The sequence below is a fragment of the Kogia breviceps genome, chromosome 2 (assembly GCF_026419965.1).
Source record: "Kogia breviceps isolate mKogBre1 chromosome 2, mKogBre1 haplotype 1, whole genome shotgun sequence".
NCBI lineage: Eukaryota > Metazoa > Chordata > Mammalia > Artiodactyla > Physeteridae > Kogia > Kogia breviceps.
This window is the reverse complement of record NC_081311.1, coordinates 179,744,352-179,762,016: the sequence shown is the minus strand read 5'-3', so window position 1 is coordinate 179,762,016 and position 17,665 is coordinate 179,744,352. Positions and strand designations below refer to the sequence as shown.

The 17,665-nt window shown below is 37.3% G+C and overlaps 1 protein-coding gene across 1 annotated transcript in view; it reads left to right on the top strand.

The window, feature by feature from the left end:
- The window catches only part of ABCA12 (ATP binding cassette subfamily A member 12), a 189,950-nt gene that overhangs the window by 148,734 nt on the left and 23,551 nt on the right, over positions 1-17,665 (top strand). Inside the window, exons 32-40 of the mRNA XM_067026824.1 lie at positions 455-615; positions 2,244-2,480; positions 4,168-4,318; positions 6,640-6,892; positions 7,477-7,563; positions 8,381-8,474; positions 11,076-11,203; positions 12,652-12,739; positions 14,760-14,865. Coding sequence (XP_066882925.1) covers positions 455-615; positions 2,244-2,480; positions 4,168-4,318; positions 6,640-6,892; positions 7,477-7,563; positions 8,381-8,474; positions 11,076-11,203; positions 12,652-12,739; positions 14,760-14,865 — 1,305 coding nt within the window. The remainder of the gene's footprint in view (positions 1-454; positions 616-2,243; positions 2,481-4,167; positions 4,319-6,639; positions 6,893-7,476; positions 7,564-8,380; positions 8,475-11,075; positions 11,204-12,651; positions 12,740-14,759; positions 14,866-17,665) is intronic.

Here is a 17,665-nt window from a genome sequence, read left to right as displayed (position 1 = left end):
GACTAAATAAGTGCTAACAGGATGTGAAGCAAAGGAGCAATCAGAGTGGAGTGGATTAATCAGAGAAGAATATTCAAAAAGTCTAAAATTACTGCTTTTTCACAGCGAAGGGAGGGAGGGAGAGAGCGAGAGACAGAAAGAGAGAGAGAGAATGGAAGTGAAGCCAAGGGAACAGACGAAGGGATTAGGAGGAGTTGCCCCCACTGCAGAGTATGGACATTTAGCCTGACAGCATAACCAACGTGTATTTGCTGCCAATTTATAAGAAGAATATTTAGGAATATGCCGTCTGCATTTCTCATTTTGAAAGCTCCTTCTGATTAGTTTTGCAGTTAGCCCATAAAACACGACTCTCCTCCTCATAAACCACAGGATTTGCTTGTGCTAAATCAGTACATCCTGGCGACTGCAGCTTCACTTTTCATTCTTGGTTGTTCTCCTCTGTATTTTCAAGCCAGAACAATCATTCTGTCGACACACCACTTGGACGAGGCTGAAGTGCTGAGTGACCGCATCGCCTTCCTGGAGGACGGTGGGCTGCGCTGCTGCGGGTCACCATTTTATCTCAAGGAAGCCTTTGGGGACGGGTATCACCTCACACTCACCAAGAAAAAGGTTTGTAGGAGAGAAAACATACCTCATTATGGGACCGTAAATTAAGTTTTGTATGAAACAGAAGCAGAATCTGTCCAACTTTATTCATTGCTAAAATTAATCTGTTAGGTTCATGTTTCTCAAACTGAGCGAGTATCAGAACCACAGGAGGTCTTTTGTTAAACCCAAATTTCTGGCTCCACCCCCAAGCGTCTCTGATTCAGTAGATCTGGTGTGAGGCTCCAGAATTTACTGCATTTCTGCCAAGGTCCACATCAGCCCACGTGAGGCTGCTGCTACGAGTCTGGGAGTGCACACTGAGAACCGGTGTGCTAAATAAAGGTCTGTACTGAGGTTACTGATGGAGGATCAGCCTGCTAGTTTCCCTAGCGTTTCAGCCTGTAAGGCTAAAAATTAGATTTTCCGGGCTTCCCTGGTGGCGCAGTGGTTGAGAGTCCACCTGCCGATGCAGGAGACACGGGTTCGTGCCCGGGTCCGGGAAGATCCCACATGCCGCGGAGCGGCTGGGCCCGTGAGCCATGGCCGCTGAGCCTGCGCGTCCGGAGCCTGTGCTCCGCAACGGGAGAGGCCACAACAGTGAGAGGCCCGCGTACCACAAAAAAAAAAAAAAAAAAAAAAAATTAGATTTTTCCGCTCTATAAAAAGCAAATGAAGAGAATATGCAGTCATGTATTCACTTTCTGATCAGTATTCCTTGAATGGCAATGTGGAGATTAATTCAGACAGGCCAGTGGTGCTTTCACATCTATGAAGAACAAAAATGCTTACTAAGGCTCCCTGTACCACCTAAAATAGCATAGCTATCAATACTGTGCCAGATGTATATGCTATTAGAAAGGTTTTGACTATCATTTATTTTATATCTGATCAGCCAGATGTGGCTTCCAAAATATGAAAAAGTAGTTCATTGTTATATTCATTAATTCATTCAAAAACTTATGTATTAGGTGCATATGATGTCTTAATATGTGCCCAAGACACTGTTCTAGGGCGCTGGGGATACAGCAGTGAACTGATGATATTAAGATCTCTGCCCTCACGGAGTTTCTATTCTGATGGAGTGTGGGGAATTCAGGTGGCAAAATTGATGAATATATTATTTAGAATATTAGCAGCTGATAAATGCTATGGGTAGGCTAAAGCAGGGGAAGGGGTATGGGGAGTGCTGGGTGGTGCCACTTTAAGTAGGGTAGTGAGAGGGCGGGTCTCTGAGAAGGTGACAGTTGAGCCAAGAGTTGAGGCCAGGCAGAGATAGTGAGCCATGTCTCTATCTGGGGCACAGGAACAATTGCAAAGGCCCCGAGGAGGAAGCATGCCTGAGCCTGAAGCATCGGACAGCAGCAAGAGTCCGTTGTCACTAGGGTGGAGCACATACATAAGAGGGAAGAGAGGGTGGTGGGCAAGCAGGTTGGAGAAGGGGCAGGGTGAAGTGGGAGAGGGGAGCCAGTAGAAAGTGACTTATAGGCAAGTATAGGGGTCCCAAGAGGGACAGGAAGCCACAAGAGGAGTGATGAGTCATCTGGCATAGGTCTGAACTGGCCTAATACAACTTGCCACCCTCTGATTGGGGCCCTTGGGCACTGCAGTGTAAAGACAAGGGAGTTTTTAACTTCTCTTTTTGTCTCTAGAGTCCACAGATAAATGCAAGTACAGTATGTGACACGACAGCTGTGACATCAGTGATCCAATCACATCTCCCTGAAGCCTACCTCAAGGAGGACATTGGGGGAGAGCTTGTCTATGTGCTTCCTCCGTTTAACACCAGAGTCTCAGGGGCCTATCTTTCACTCCTGAGAGCACTGGACAATAGCCTGAGTGACCTCAACATCGGGTGCTATGGCATTTCAGATACCACCATGGAAGAGGTACACCTGGACATTTCCTTTTTGCTTAAATCTAGTTAACTTGCTGTTCCTTTAGAATAAATGTGAACAGTTCTTTTTAGAAAGAAAAGAAATATTTAAAAGTAAACATTTCAGGGCTTCCCTGGTGGTGCAGTGGTTAAGAATCCGCCTGCCAATGCAGGAGACACAGGTTTGAGCCCCGGTCCAGGAAGACACCACATGCCATGGAGCAACTAAGCCCGTGTGCCACAACTACTGAGCCTACGCTCTAGAGCCCTCACACCACAACTACTGAAGCCCATGTGCCACAGCTACTGAGCCAGGCTCTAGAGCCCACAGGCCACAACTACTGAGCACGCCTAGAGCCCGTGCTCCACAACAAGAGAAGCCACCTCAATGAGAAGCCCGTGCACCACAACCAAGAGTAGCCCCCCCTCCTCGCAACTAGAGAAAGCCACATGCAGCAACGAAGACCCAATGCAGCCAAAAATAAATAACATTTTTAAACATAAATAAATAAATAAACATTTCAAGAAGGGAACCAAAAATAAAGATGCTTTTGATTACAAAAAATTAAAAAAAAACATTTTACAAAATCAGAAAATCTTAAAATTATCTCAATACCATTGTTATGTAAGACTGACTTCTGAGAACAAAACCTGTTGCTTCACTTAGAGAACATATATCTTTTACATACAAATATGTTCACTTAAAGTCACTCTCAAAAATGTTCACTTAAAATCATACTTATTTGTCTCAATAAATATGGTAAAAATTTTAAATCAAAATTGAGCTTAGAAACTAGAAAACAGGCCACCATCAAAAAAATCTACAAACAGTAAAATGCTGGAGAGGGTGTGGAGAAACAGAACCCTCTTGCACTGTTGGTGGGAATGTAAATTGATACAGCCACTATGGAGAACAGTATGGATGTTCCTTAAAAAACTACAAATAGAACTACCATACGACCCAGCAATCCCACTACTGGGCATATACCCTGAGAAAACCGTAATTCAAAAAGAGTCATGTACCACAATGTTCATTGCAGCTTTATTTACAATAGGCAGGACATGGAAGCAACCTAAATGTCCATCGACAGATGAATGGATAAAGAAGATGTGGCACATATATACAATGGAATATTACTCAGCCATAAGAGGAAACAAAACTGAGTTATTTGTAGTGAAGTAGATGGACCTAGAGTCTGTCATACAGAGTGACATAAGTAAGAAAGAGAAAAACAAATACCATATGCTAACACATATATATGGAATCTTTAAAAAAAAAAATGGTCATGAAGAACCTAGGGACAGGACAGGAATAAAGACGCAGAAGTACAGAATGGATTTGAGGACACGGGGAGGGGGAAGGGTAAGCTGGGATGAAGTGAGAGAGTGGCATGGACACATAGACACTACCAAACATAGGGTGGATGGCTAGTGGGAAGCAGCCGCATAGCACAGGGAAATCAGCTCAGTGCTGTGTGACCACCTAGAGGGGTGGGATAGGGAGGGTGGGAGGGAGACGCAAGAGGGAGGGGATATGGGGATATATGTATATGTATAACTGATTCACTTTGTTATAAAGCAGAAACTAACACACCATTTTAAAGGAATTATACTCCAATAAAGATGTTAATTAAAAAAAAAGAAACTAGAAAACACATGCATGTTTTACACTAATGAAGTGTTCTGGCTTCTCTTTCTAGGTCTTTCTGAACTTGACTAAAGGGTCACAGAAAAATAATGGTTTGAGTCCTGAGCACTTAACACAAAAGAAAATTGGAAATCCCAGTACCAGTGTCATCTCAACTCCTGATGATTTATCTATGAGCAGCAGCAGTTTCACAGAAAGAGATGGTATAGTAAATCTAATGTGCGCATTTTGCTTAATTCCAGTAAATGACCTAAGGGAGAAAACTCACAGGACAGGTTTTTATTATTTTTAAATTCAACTTTAAATTTTCTTTCTAAATTTAAAAAGACTAAAGAAATATAAGCTTTCTTTTTTATATAAAAAATATTTATTAAACCAAATTGAATTCTCTGTTTCAAAAACGTTTTGAAGAATGTGAAAGAATGCTTTGCTAGGGTGGTGAGTAGTATTCCTTCTAGCCACCAGAAGTCGTTTTCAGGATGTGACTTAACTACAACTCCAGAGTTGTGTTCAGCAAGTTAAAATCCTTCTTGTAACTGGTGGTGTCCAGCAATGAGCCAAGTTACCTTGTAAGGTAGCTCACTCACTGCTGTTACACATGTTCAAGTGGTGGTCCTAGTCATTAAAAAAAGTTTTTTTTGTAAAAAAGAGTCATCCCTCTTTATGGGACCTCATTGGAAAACATGTCTAACCTTCCCCCACCTCTGAGTGATTCATATGCTGAGAAAATTCAGGCTCTGAGGAGATGCTTTGGGGAGGGTCTCTGAATTGGTGAAGTTGGACTTGATGGTTAAGAATCTATAATAATAGGTTTCCTCTCAATTCTTCACACAAGATATGTTTGGAAAATCATGTTTCTTGACATGACTTTGAGGGATTGGGCTCTTTTGAAAATAACTTTTATCCTGTCTTATTATCTTTCTGACAGTTAATTTAAGCCTTTGGAAACACTATTTACTTAAGGAAGCATATAGTAAAATCATGTATAAATGATGGAGTAGTCATTTCAACAGTTTGCTTAAATTGGGAAAAATCTCTAGGCATAGAACTTCTGATTAAACATTTGCTTGGCTCTAAAACTCAGAAAAGATCATCTCTAATGTTTGTGTCATTCTGGAACTTGGGAGTCTCATTTGTCCTCTGCTAGATTCCTCAGGTATCATCTTTTGGGAATATAATTGTCGAGACTGTGGAATGGAAGACTTTGATTAGAGAGTGGTCAGCTGCTTCGGGAAGTAAATGTTACGTTTTTGCCTCTGCGTTTGTCTCATAATTTGAAACTATTCTTCAGTCAGAATGTTCCCCTCATTGACATTCTCTTTTAGAAAGCACATTTGCTCCATTTGATACACCTGTAAGTCATCGACATGTAATTTCTCAAGAAACAGAAAAGCATGCTAATTAACTTAAAATATTCAGCTCCTTCTGCAGCCCCCCTTTGCACAGATATGAGTTTGCATTTAAACTTGCTCACTCTATTTAATTGGAAATCATTTTAAATTAAGCAGCTTTGTATTTTTCCTTATCAGCTAAATGAAGATCATGATTTTTGTGCTGCATAATTTGTGATGGAGAATTAAAAATATCCACAGAGTTGACAAATACTGTCATCTTATCACACGTAAAGGAGCGCTTGGTGGCAGGCCTTCGGAGGGAATGTTATATTTGAAACTATTTTTAGTGGGGCTGCTGAAATTATTAGTTGTATGAGCACTGTTAAGGAAGCAACAGTTTATGGCCTCCACAGCTACTCTCACTCTCAGAAGCCACGGGGTATCTTCTGAGCACCTGAAGAGCATTTCAGGGCAGTGTGGGGTGGGTTTGGGGGGAAAGAGGGTAGACATTTTTTTCCAGTGAGTTCTCTTTTGTGACTCACGTGGTAAAAACAGAGTTTTGAAATGACATATAATCAGTCCAGATTTCTAAAAGGAATGAAATGAATAAGTATTTGAACTGGAATTATACTTTGGAGGAGAGCATTTTCCTTTTCCTATGTTTAAGGTGACTTCATTGGACCTTACATTACAATGAGAGCCAATTACACTTACCATCACTAAGTTACCCACAATAGGAATGAGGTAGACTGGGCTGCTGTTTTGTTTTCTGTTTATTTTATTTGAATTCAGTCTCTTGATAGAAGCTACCTCTTGAATATTAGTAATTAATAATAATACTGATTCTGCATTGAGACTTTTAAGAGATTGGGAACAATATTCATTTATAAAATTCTAGATATCTCACTTTGATATGTAAAAGTACTATGTATATGACAAAGAATATTTTGTATATAGTAATTTATAATTTTCAAAGCACTTTTACAGAAGCTGTATGAGGTGGAGAGGCTCGGGCCCAAAGCTGATCAATGAAGAGCTGAACTTCAAATGCAAATCTTTAAAATATAAGCTTTTCCTACCATGCCACATTATACCATTCATCTATAGGTTCTGAAGTTACTTTAGTTCTTGATTTATCAGGATTTCCCAGAACCATGTTAAATCTTTTTTTTTTTTTTTTTTCCAATCAGACAAAATCCTGACCGGAGGAGAGAGATTGGATGGTTTTGGACTGTTACTGAAGAAGGTAATGGCTATACTCATTCAGAGGTTCCACCACACCCGCAGGAACTGGAAAGGTTTCATAGCTCAGGTTATTCTCCCCATCATCTTTGTAACCACTGCCATGGGCTTTGGCACGCTAAGAAGTTCCAACAACAGCTATCCAGAGATCCAGATCTCCCCATCTCTTTATGGTACCTCCGAACAGACAGCCTTCTATGCGTAAGTTTCTTCCCTTTACAACATTTCCACATACCTCCAGAGGTACGTTGTGCCTGAATGAATGCCATGTAGTGCTAAAGAACTTAGTGGCCACAGTACGTGATCCTGCCAAAGGAATACACAGTTTGATTTATTGCAGCGTGTTACTTCTGTCACCAACAAACAACTTTTTAAGAATTGTTGTGTTTGTCTAAAAATAAAGTTATAGTACATCTTTATTTTTAATTATGAGGCTTTAATCAGGAAAGCCAGGTTAGGTATGGCTTCCCAATCTGTTGTAATATATAGCAAATAACTTTTTACTAAATATTGAATAGCAGTGTCAGAATTCTGTATCATATAATGTTATATATACAGTAGGTGATCCCTAAATGCATGTGACAAATAATAAGGCAGCCAAATAGAGACATGTACTTATTTTTTTGGTGATCATTTTTTCTCTGAGTCTGAGTCTTTCTTAGATTTTTAAGAGAGCAGTCCTATAGACAGCATATTTCATTTCTTCAAATTATTTATGAGCATGAGTTTAATATGGGAGACTAGTGGAAGAATCATGAATTTGTTTCTATCCTTAATTTTTACAGAAATTCTCACCCAAGCACAAAAGAACTGGTCTCAGCAATGTGGAGCTTCCCTGGCATTGACAACATTTGTTTGAATATCAGTGATCCGTAAGTGGTTCTTGTTTTTTTCTTTTTTCAGCGTTCCAGTGTGTGTGTGCACGTGTATGCATGTGTGTATGTATGTGGGGGAGTGTGGTTAAGTGAGTGTGTGTGATTTGGCTGGAGGAGGTCAGCACCCTGATTGAACTCTTATCTTTAACAGACTTTATCTATCTCCTTTAGTTCATTCCATGGTTATGCTATACTGAAATAATAAAGAGGTGCTTTATAACTTGTAAAGTTCGTTTGTGTACTTCTTTTCATTAAACAGTCACAACCACCCTGTGGAGTATTAAGCTCATTTTAAAGATGAAGAAACTGAGGCTCATGTGGACTAAAATACTTGTCTAAAGAAATCTGGAAAGTAGGTTGTGTAGCTAAAGCTGAGACCCACATCTTCCGAGTTCAATCCCCATGCTTTTGCACTACATAGTGTTGCTTATTGAAACTTCCAAGATCGTACATGACACATGGAAACCTGACATCGGTGCATTATTTTGCCAAAGTATCTCCTTCCCTTCAGAGGAGAAGATGAAAAGAGCAAAGAAAATAAAGGGGTCCAAAAAGTTCCATCCTGCCACCTTAAGACAATTCAATGAGCTTTGGTCTTTTCACTGTTTAACCTTTAAGTGCTCTCTCCCTCAATCTCCCATAAAATGTCAAATCACTTGGAAATGGTAGTGCAATGTATATTCAAGTTATGAAAAATCAGTAAACTGAACTTAGGACTGTACACCCGAATTTAATACCAAATACTCACTTATATGCTCATACATAAGCATGCGAAGGTACACATACCTCACTTCAATATCATTTTTACTTGCAGAAGGTGTTTAAAGAAAGACAGTCTGGGAAAATGGAACAGCAGTGGAGAACCTATCACTAATTTTGGTGTTTGCTCCTGCTCAGAAACTATCCAGGTAAGATGGGATTCGCTTTCAGTGAAGTAGAAAAAGAAAGGGATTAATATCAAAGCTTGAAAGATCTATCTAGGTTACCAAAGAGTTGGTATAATTTCATTGTATGGAGGCTAGTAGCTCAGTGATGTCGACCTGGGCAGCTGAAAAACACTGAACTTCAGGTCACTGTTTTAAGTCCATCTCAGGACAAACTTCCAGAGGTAGGTAATTCTATGACAGTCTTTGTGGAAACTGACAGAAAATGAGTTTTTGGTCTCAGTTCAGTTGTAACCAGAAAGCTCTGTGTTTCACATAACTGTCATATTTGAAAACACAGTGAGACTGCTACTGTAGTGGTCATCTGGGAAGTTAGTAATGTGTAAGTCCAGAACAGAACTCTGTTATGTCTCTCCAAGCAGCACCTCCAGGATGCAAGAAAAATCCATGTCCTGAAAGAAACATGAAAGATTCTCCAACCAACACCCTGTGTGTATTCTATAAATACACACCTTAGTTTTCTAGGCCTATCAATTCAATAAACTGTTAAGGAAAACAAATTCACTGGGGAAATTAAAGGTTGTTGAAGAAAAGAGGTAACTATTATAGTTTCTGAGAGTCACTATGTTGTCAACTTACCTCCCCATAGGGGAGGAATCTAGCAATATTTTCTTCAAAGTGACATATGATTATGTCCTAAACTGTCTTGGTACACTATTTTAAAATAAAGATGTTTTCAGTAAATGCAGCCTATTTTTGTAGTCTCACGTAAGACGGTTACTAACAATAAAAGCAGGGATCAAGCAAGCATTTTTTGAAATCCTTGCATATATAAATATTATTCTTATCCAGTACTCAAAGCATTTTCTAATCCCTCACCTAACCTAGCTAATTTCTGAAATCCTTCATGTATTTTCTTTAGTTCACAGTAAAAGTCTACTAACTTAGTATTTAAAATGGGAATCTAGATAAATTTTATTAATTTAAAAAACCCAGTAGATTAAAATTTTTTCAACCTTATATTCCGTTGATGGGAATCCAGATTTATGTAAACAGTTTTTAAAAGCATTGACAGTATCTACTAATGCTGAAGTTATACATACCCTATGGACTCAACAATTCCACTCCTGTTATATACCCATCAGAAATGTGAATAAATTCACCAAGAGATATATACCGGAATATTCATAGCAATACCATTTGTAATAGCCACCCAAATTCCCAGCAACCGTAGAGTTGATAAATCAAATGTAATCTATTTCCACAATGAAATTCTATATACAGCAAGATGAGAATGATCCATACTACACACATCATATTCTCAGAAACAAATGAGTGAAAAAAGCCAAATACGAGAGCATACATATGATACAATTCCATTTATATAAAATACAAAAATGGGAAAAATTCTTCTGTGCTGGTTACTTTGGGAGTGGTAGGATTGGAAGGAAGCGTGATGAGGGGGCTTCTGGGGTAATAGCATTGTTCTGTTTTCCGATCCAGTTGCTGGTTCAAGGGTGTGTTCATTTTGTCAAAATTCATCAAGCAATATCCTTATAATATATGTGCTTTTCTGTATGTATAATGTAAGTCAATAAAAAGTTAAAGCTAAAAATTAAGTTGCATACATAAGGATATCTCTGTTTATGAAACCAGTGGCATTATAGAATGTGATCTTCAAGTTGATACAACTTGATGCAAGGTGAAATTCAGCCTTCAATTTTTAGAGCAACCTGCAGCATTATGCTCTTGATACACGTGTGGTGCTAGCCTCAGGCTCTGGAACACCATGTGAAAGATGGAAGGAAAAGCTGGCAAAGTGCTAGGCTTTTCCCAAACTAAAGTTCACAGCAGTGAAGCATGGGACAATTCAATGAAAAGTTAGTAGTCAGGAAGTGTAGAAAGCTACGAACAGATAAATAAATGGTTTAAACTAAGCTCTGAGATTGGTTAATAGTAATGTACCAAGGCACTTAATTTTGACAAATGTATGATGGTAATGTAAGATGCTAAAAGTGGGGAGAACTGGGTGCAAGGCACGCAGGGACTCTCTGTACTGTCTTTGCAACTTGTATATGTATAAGTGACACATATATACATATATATAAGACATATATATATAAAGATTGGATTTGGATATGGGAAAAATTGGGTTCTGACACCTAGGTTGGTACCTTAAAACTAATACAACACAAACTTTTTATCCACTCCTGTTCATCCCTGAGAACTTATGTCTGTTAATGTTATCTTTTCAATTTGGGGCAGACATTTTTCTCTTCCCTGTGAATTATTGAGGGAATTTTGTGTCATCTTAACATTTTATTCTCCAAACATATCAAGCTTGTCAGTACAGTGAAAGAAATATTGAACATTAGTTAACTTGTGTTCTTTCTTGGCTTTAAGCAAGTCCTAAACACATGTATATTCTCTGTATAAATAATGTTTGTTCTCATTTTATGGCATAGGCAAGATGACTTCCTTTTCAAACCTCTTTAGAGGCAGAGGACGCTCTTATCACACTCTACCAGTTGCACTAATAGACAAATCATGAGACTGAAGCCCCTTGACATTGTCTAATTTGTACAGCATTGTCCAAAGAGAACTTTTTTTAACCTTATTTTTCAGGAATGTCCTAAATTTAACTATTCTCCACCTCATAGAAGAACTTATTCTTCCCAAGTAATTTATAACCTCACTGACCACCACTTGGAAAACTATCTTATATCAACTGCCAATAATTTTATGCAAAAAAGGTAAAACTCCTCTGTTTATAACACATTTAATTTAGAATATCATGCTTTCTAGTTTTAATAGTAACTCTCTTTTGAATTTGTGACAATAAATGCAAGTTTCTATTGATTATTTATATGGGTAAATTCTGTTTTAGCTAAACAGCCTTATATATTAAAATTTAAGTAAATTAATTTAATGACTCTAAATTAAGATTTATTTGAGCCCATTGAAAAGCATTGTTTTAGGCCTCAAAAATGTATTGTTAAATGTGTACATATTTTTTTCTTGAAGCGAAAGTGAAGTTGTTGACTAGATTGTGCCAGCTTGCAGAATTTTAAGGTGTAGCTTTTGGTGACAGTTGCCCTTAGTTCCAATATGAATATCTCAAACCTTGGAGTATGGTATCTGCATGTGAGTAAAATGTCTTTTTATATAGCAAAGCCACTGGCATGTTCCTAAGCCATCTGAACATTTGCCATAGATGTAAGCGTGGCAGGCTTACGTTTGCAACGACATGGATGGACCTGGAAGACAATATGCTAAGTGAAATAATAGACAAACATGGCATGGTTTCACTTATATATGAAATTCAAAATAGTCAGGTTCATAGAAGCAGAGAGTATAGTTGTGGGTTCTAGGGTCTGGGGGGAAGGGCAAAATGGGGAGATGTTGGTCAAGGGGTACAAAGTTTCAGTCATGCGAGGTGAATACATTCTGGAGGTCTAAGTCCAGCAATGTGACTATAGTTAAGAATACTGTATTGTTACTTGGAATTTGTTAAGAGAGTAGACCTGAAGAATTCTCAATACATACATACAAGAAAATGGTAACTATGTGAGATACTGGATGTGTTAATTAGCTTGATTGTGGGGATTATTTCACAAGGTGTACATATATCAAAGCATTTGTATGCCTTAAGTATATATACTTTTTATTTGTCAATTATGTCTTAATAAAGCTGGGGGGGAAGTTGGTAAGTACACGTGAATGTGCATGTAAATATTTTCAACAAAATGAGGTTTATTATAAATAAACCATTCCAAAACCTACTTCTTAAAAGAAGTGAAGAATGTGCTGTAGTGTTCTTTCCATGTCAAAAATATAGCTGTATAGCATCCCATTTAGGATAACAGTTACAAGAAAATTATTTTAGTGTAACTACACCATTATTTATTTAACCCAGTCTTAATTTGGTGAATATTTAAACTAATCTATCCTTAAAATTACTATTTGAATTTTTTTAATCCACCTTTTATTTTTAAGAGTCCATGAACTTCTAGCTATAATGTATGCTTTAGACTAAAATATGATAAAAGAAATCGATAAAACTGTAAAACATTTGTCAGACAGTATTTATTTCATACTGTAAATGTGTTCCTGGTGGAAAGAAAAAAAAAATGAGCTCTTAGTTAAACATTTTAGATCTATTTATGAATATTTTCTCCATTAAAACAATTTTTCTATATAGATATGGAGGTTGGAGTTTTGGGCTGCCTTTGACTAAAGATCTTCGTTTTGATATAACAACAGTTCCTGCTAATAGAACACTTGCCAAGGTAAACTGTGATCTTTCTTTTGGGATGTCATACGTATGAGAATGTGAACTTGAAATGTTCAAGCATTTTCTTGAGGTTAAAACAAAACATGGGTCAGTAGATTTGAAAAGCACTTTGGAATAATGCATACTCCATAATACAGTGGTTTCCCAATCCTGTGTATTTATCCTAGGGAAACGTGTACACACAAGTACCCGGATACATATACAAAAATGTGCATGGTAATATTTCTCATATTAGCCAAAAACACAACCCCAAATGTCCATACACAGTAAAATAAAGAAATAAATTGTTATATACTCATTTAACAGAACTTTCTGCCATCGAAATGAATGAACTCATTCCCATACAACAAGTAGGCTAACTCTTCCAAACATTATTAGTAAGGAAAAGAAAAAACAAAAAGGAATACACAACTATAATTGCATTTATCATGAACTTTGAGAGTAGGCAAAACAACCATATTGTCTAGGGGAGAGAGAGAGCACATTGTGATTTGGAAGGACACAGAGTGTTAGGGAGATGTTCTGGATGCTGGCAATTTTTGTTTCTCAACCTGAGTGATGGGTATACTCCCTTTATAATTTTTTGTTAAACTATACATTAGTGTTTTATGCATTTTTTCCTTGTATATGTGTCATATATTTAGCTTTGCTTTTCAAAGAACATGGAAACTTAGAATTTGGTGGATATAAATAATCCTGTTGACTTTTTTTCTTCTAGATTGTACCTATGCTTTGAATTTGAAACAAGCTAGAGTCACGGAATCAGACACATATGATTACACATATGATCACAAGTAGTCTTTAAATTTTAAATTGTTGTTCACATATTTCTCATTTGGGAGTAAGAGATATATACAATCTTGGGGGAAGTGAAGAAAATTATATTCATTTAGTGACTGTTATAAACCAAGAACTAGTATCACCTTTTATACAAACTACCTACACATCCTCACAACATCCCTAAGAGATAGATATTATTGAGTCTATTTTAGCTGGGTTTTATTTTATTTTATTTATTTATTTATTTATTTATTTTTGCGGTACACGGGCCTCTCACTGCTGTGGCCTCTCCCGTTGAGGAGCACAGGCTCCGGACGCGCAGGCTCGGCGGCCATGGCTCACGGGCCCAGCCGCTCCGCGGCATGCGGGATCCTCCCGGACCGGAGCACGAACCCGCATCCCCTGCATCGGCAGGCAGACTCTCAACCACTGCGCCACCGGGGCCGGGGAAGCCCCTTAGCTGGGTTTTATAAGGTCATATAGAAAGTAAATAGTAGTGCTAGGGACTTGAATGTCCACCCCTGCCCCCAGCCCCACTTTGTTCCTTTTCTCCCTCTCTCCACACATAGAGTAAGGGAGTTCTAATATTAAATAATTTCTCTCTAAATCAGATTTGTAATTTTGAATTACCAACTGGCTTTCTCGAATTGAGGTATACCAGTATTCTAAATCCCTCTGCTTTTGACATAGCAGATGAACTAGCTCACTTTCTTGTGGGTTACAACTACGAATAGAAAGTTAGTGGGGGTATTTCAAGGTTATCAATCTTGTTGCTAAGGGCACAATGCTTGTATATGTATTTAATTTCTTTCTACAGCCTGGCCTATATGCCAGTTGCCTTTTAATTATTATTATTATCATTATTACTGAGAGACAGGATACCTTAGTTCTAATTCCAGAATCACTACAGTCCAGTCACAGAAATGAAGATAATAATGATGTCTTCTGTTTATTTCAACCTTTACCTTTAGAGAAGGTCTAGAATAACTAGTAACTTGGTGCTCTCACGCAGGGAAAAAAAAATCGGTTTCCCAATCTCTGCCCATCTCTAGGTTGGAAACTTAGAGTTCTGTGGTCAACACTGGTGGATGGTTCATAATCTGCCAAGATGAAATAAGTTACTGGGAAATTGGTGCCCTTATTTTAAATATAAATTATATAGGCTGTAAGATGTAAAGACTGCCTGATTTATTTGAACACCATACTGATCTTGCCTTCTCTCGGAATTTTAACAGGTATGGTATGATCCAGAAGGCTATCATTCCCTTCCAGCTTACCTCAACAGCTTGAATAATTTCCTCCTGCGAGTTAACATGTCAAAATACGATGCTGCCCGACATGGTAAAGTGACTTACTTAGAAGTTTCTTGTATTGCAACTTTTGCTACTGTCCATATGAAAACGTGCACTAGATGCCATTTCCTCCCAGTGGCAGCTATTTTATGGTATTTAAATCACAGATCTTTAAAAGGAGTTTGGAAGTAGTAACTACCACCAGATGGAACATTCTGGATAATCCCCTTAACTTCAGGTTAACTTAGTTTCCTCATTTATCAAGTCAGGATAATAATGCTGACTTCACACTTATTTCTGCTCTCACACCTAGTAGTTATACTCATAGGAAAATATTTTATAACTATTTACTTGTACATAGGCTAAAAAATAATATAATAATGTCAATAAATATTGTACACAAATCTAAATGCGAATACAAAACTTTTAAGCTAAGAAGTTGTAACAGAAAAGAAGTGCTGCTATTAACTGAGTACTTACCGTAATGACACATGCTTTGTATAAAATATTGCTAATCCTTAGCTCCCTCTCAGGATGAGTATTATTGTTTCCTACTGCTATTTCTCTGGGAATCGGAAGTGCCTGGCTCCTGCCTCTTCATTTTCCTACTACTTCTCTATACTCAGCAAGGTCTACTTTAGTGGGGTTTCCCAAGAAGCTTCCACATAGTTTTTGAAAAGGGTTTAGAATTTGAAAGAGACTGATTTGTTTTCTAATTTAATTACTCTTCATCAGACCATTCCATCTTCTTAAGCCTTGCTTAACTTATTTTCCCATACCGATCCCCCAAAATAATAATAATAAAGATGGAGAAAATAGAGTAAAATATTTGCTGGCCAACAATTTCTACCCTAATAAATAGGCTAACAGACTATTAAAAAAAGAAAAAAAGAAATGCCGTTGTCTGCTTTTCTTTCATTTCCCTACTGTTGGGCATAATAGCATGTGCTGCACATTCTGGTGATTGTAGAAGTAAACTGTAGAGTCAAATACTCCTTCTAGGAACAGAATCTGTCTTCATTTAAGAGAAAACAGTATTTTTCCCCAACTGCTTTCGCATTTTCCTAGCAGCAGGAACCCTGAAGAAAATAACGAGATTAATAGATAGTCCTTAGACCTAGAGCATCAATAAAGTGTGGAGTCAAAAGTGGTAAATTAAGTTAAATGATGACTAAAGCCAGGTGGGTCTGGTATAACCTGGTTTGAAACACTACTGAACACTTGACTTTCAGTAGGATGTCTTATTGAGAGCAAAGGACATTTGTTGCCATGACGGATAATAAAAGTATAAGAACCATAGAAATGACTAGGAGGAAATGTTGCAAAGGAATGTAGGTAAGAAAAAGAGACAATGACACTTTTGAAGGATCAGCTTTTGAAACCTATATTCAGGTTTCATTTATTATTAGTGTTCTTTACCGAGATGAAAGCAGTCTGAATCACTCTGGATCCCAGCAGGCTTGTTGTGGCCCCTACAACTGTATTTTTAAGTTACATAGTCTAAAGAATTAAGAATTCTGGAACATAAACTTCATATTGACCCTAAAAGGAAATGTTTTTAATTTAAAAATAAGGCTTAGCTTGAATTATATAGAGATTAGTAGTAGTGTGCCTTCTATTTTTTATTAACTTTTCTCATATAGGCTTATGAAAGTGGTAGCTTTCCACCTTCTCTGGAAGGAGTTTGTTTTCTTTCAGAAAAGAAATGCACGTCACCTTAAAATGCTTTTATTGTTTTATAATGCATGTATGGGATCTGCCATGATAATGTTGTCTTTAAAAATCAGCCCAATTATTCTCCTGCCACCTCCCCCTACTGCTGTCTTAAGGCACCTTTGTCGGATTCTACATGAATTGAGATTTTGCTTTAGCTATAAAACTGATTCTCTTTGAATTTTAACATGCTAATAAAAATCTTTTAATTAGCTTTCCTTTGCAATGTCAATATCTGTTATATTCATGTGGTTCCCTCTAGTGGTTAATTTAACATGGAAGTTCTGTTCTTTCTTCCCCTAGAATACAGATTTACTTGTTTTCACTAACAAATGCTACACAACCAGGCTCTTTTCCAAAAATATTGACACATTGTTCCTTCCACCCTATTGTTTATTCTTATTGCATTACTAACAATGGTCAATGGGAAGCTACTCATTTTAGACTTACACATGTAGAAATAACAGAAAATGTGTTCTTTTTCATGTGTATTGTATATGGGGGAAATAATTGAAATTTTAAGATTTTATTCGAGTCAATAAGCATTCATTGACTAATCACTGTACTTAAGACATTATGCTGGATGCTGTAGAGCCCACAGAAAAGATTGTCATATAGATTCCAAACCCTAATATATGTACTTGATGTTTCTGTTAAAGATCTGTAAAAATAAAATTGGTTTAGCAGCATTTTTTATATTGGAGTAAATGTATTTGTAAAGATTCCTCTGGTGAAATAGAGTGTTTCTTGATTCTGAAATACAGATCAGGACTAAGAGAAATGTTTTCCCCTTGCCTGTGTTATAATCCAGCAACAAGGTGTATGTAGGGCCCAAAGAAAATTGAATCTCAGTAAAAAGAGAGCCCATTAATTTACACAAAAGATAAGAGAAGTGCATTCCCCCAATGATGTGATTAAAATTATAGGTCAAATTGATTATTGTTGCTGGTAGTTTCTTTGTTTTGATTTAACTATATATTATATTTTTTCTTCAATATATAACAATTGCAGATTTCAACCTCAAAATATGTCACACTCTACTTAATAAAAATTATACGTTTAAGTTAATGGAAATAGTAGAACTTTAGAATAATCTATAATATTTGGGTGCTATCAAAGGGCCTTAATATCCTAAT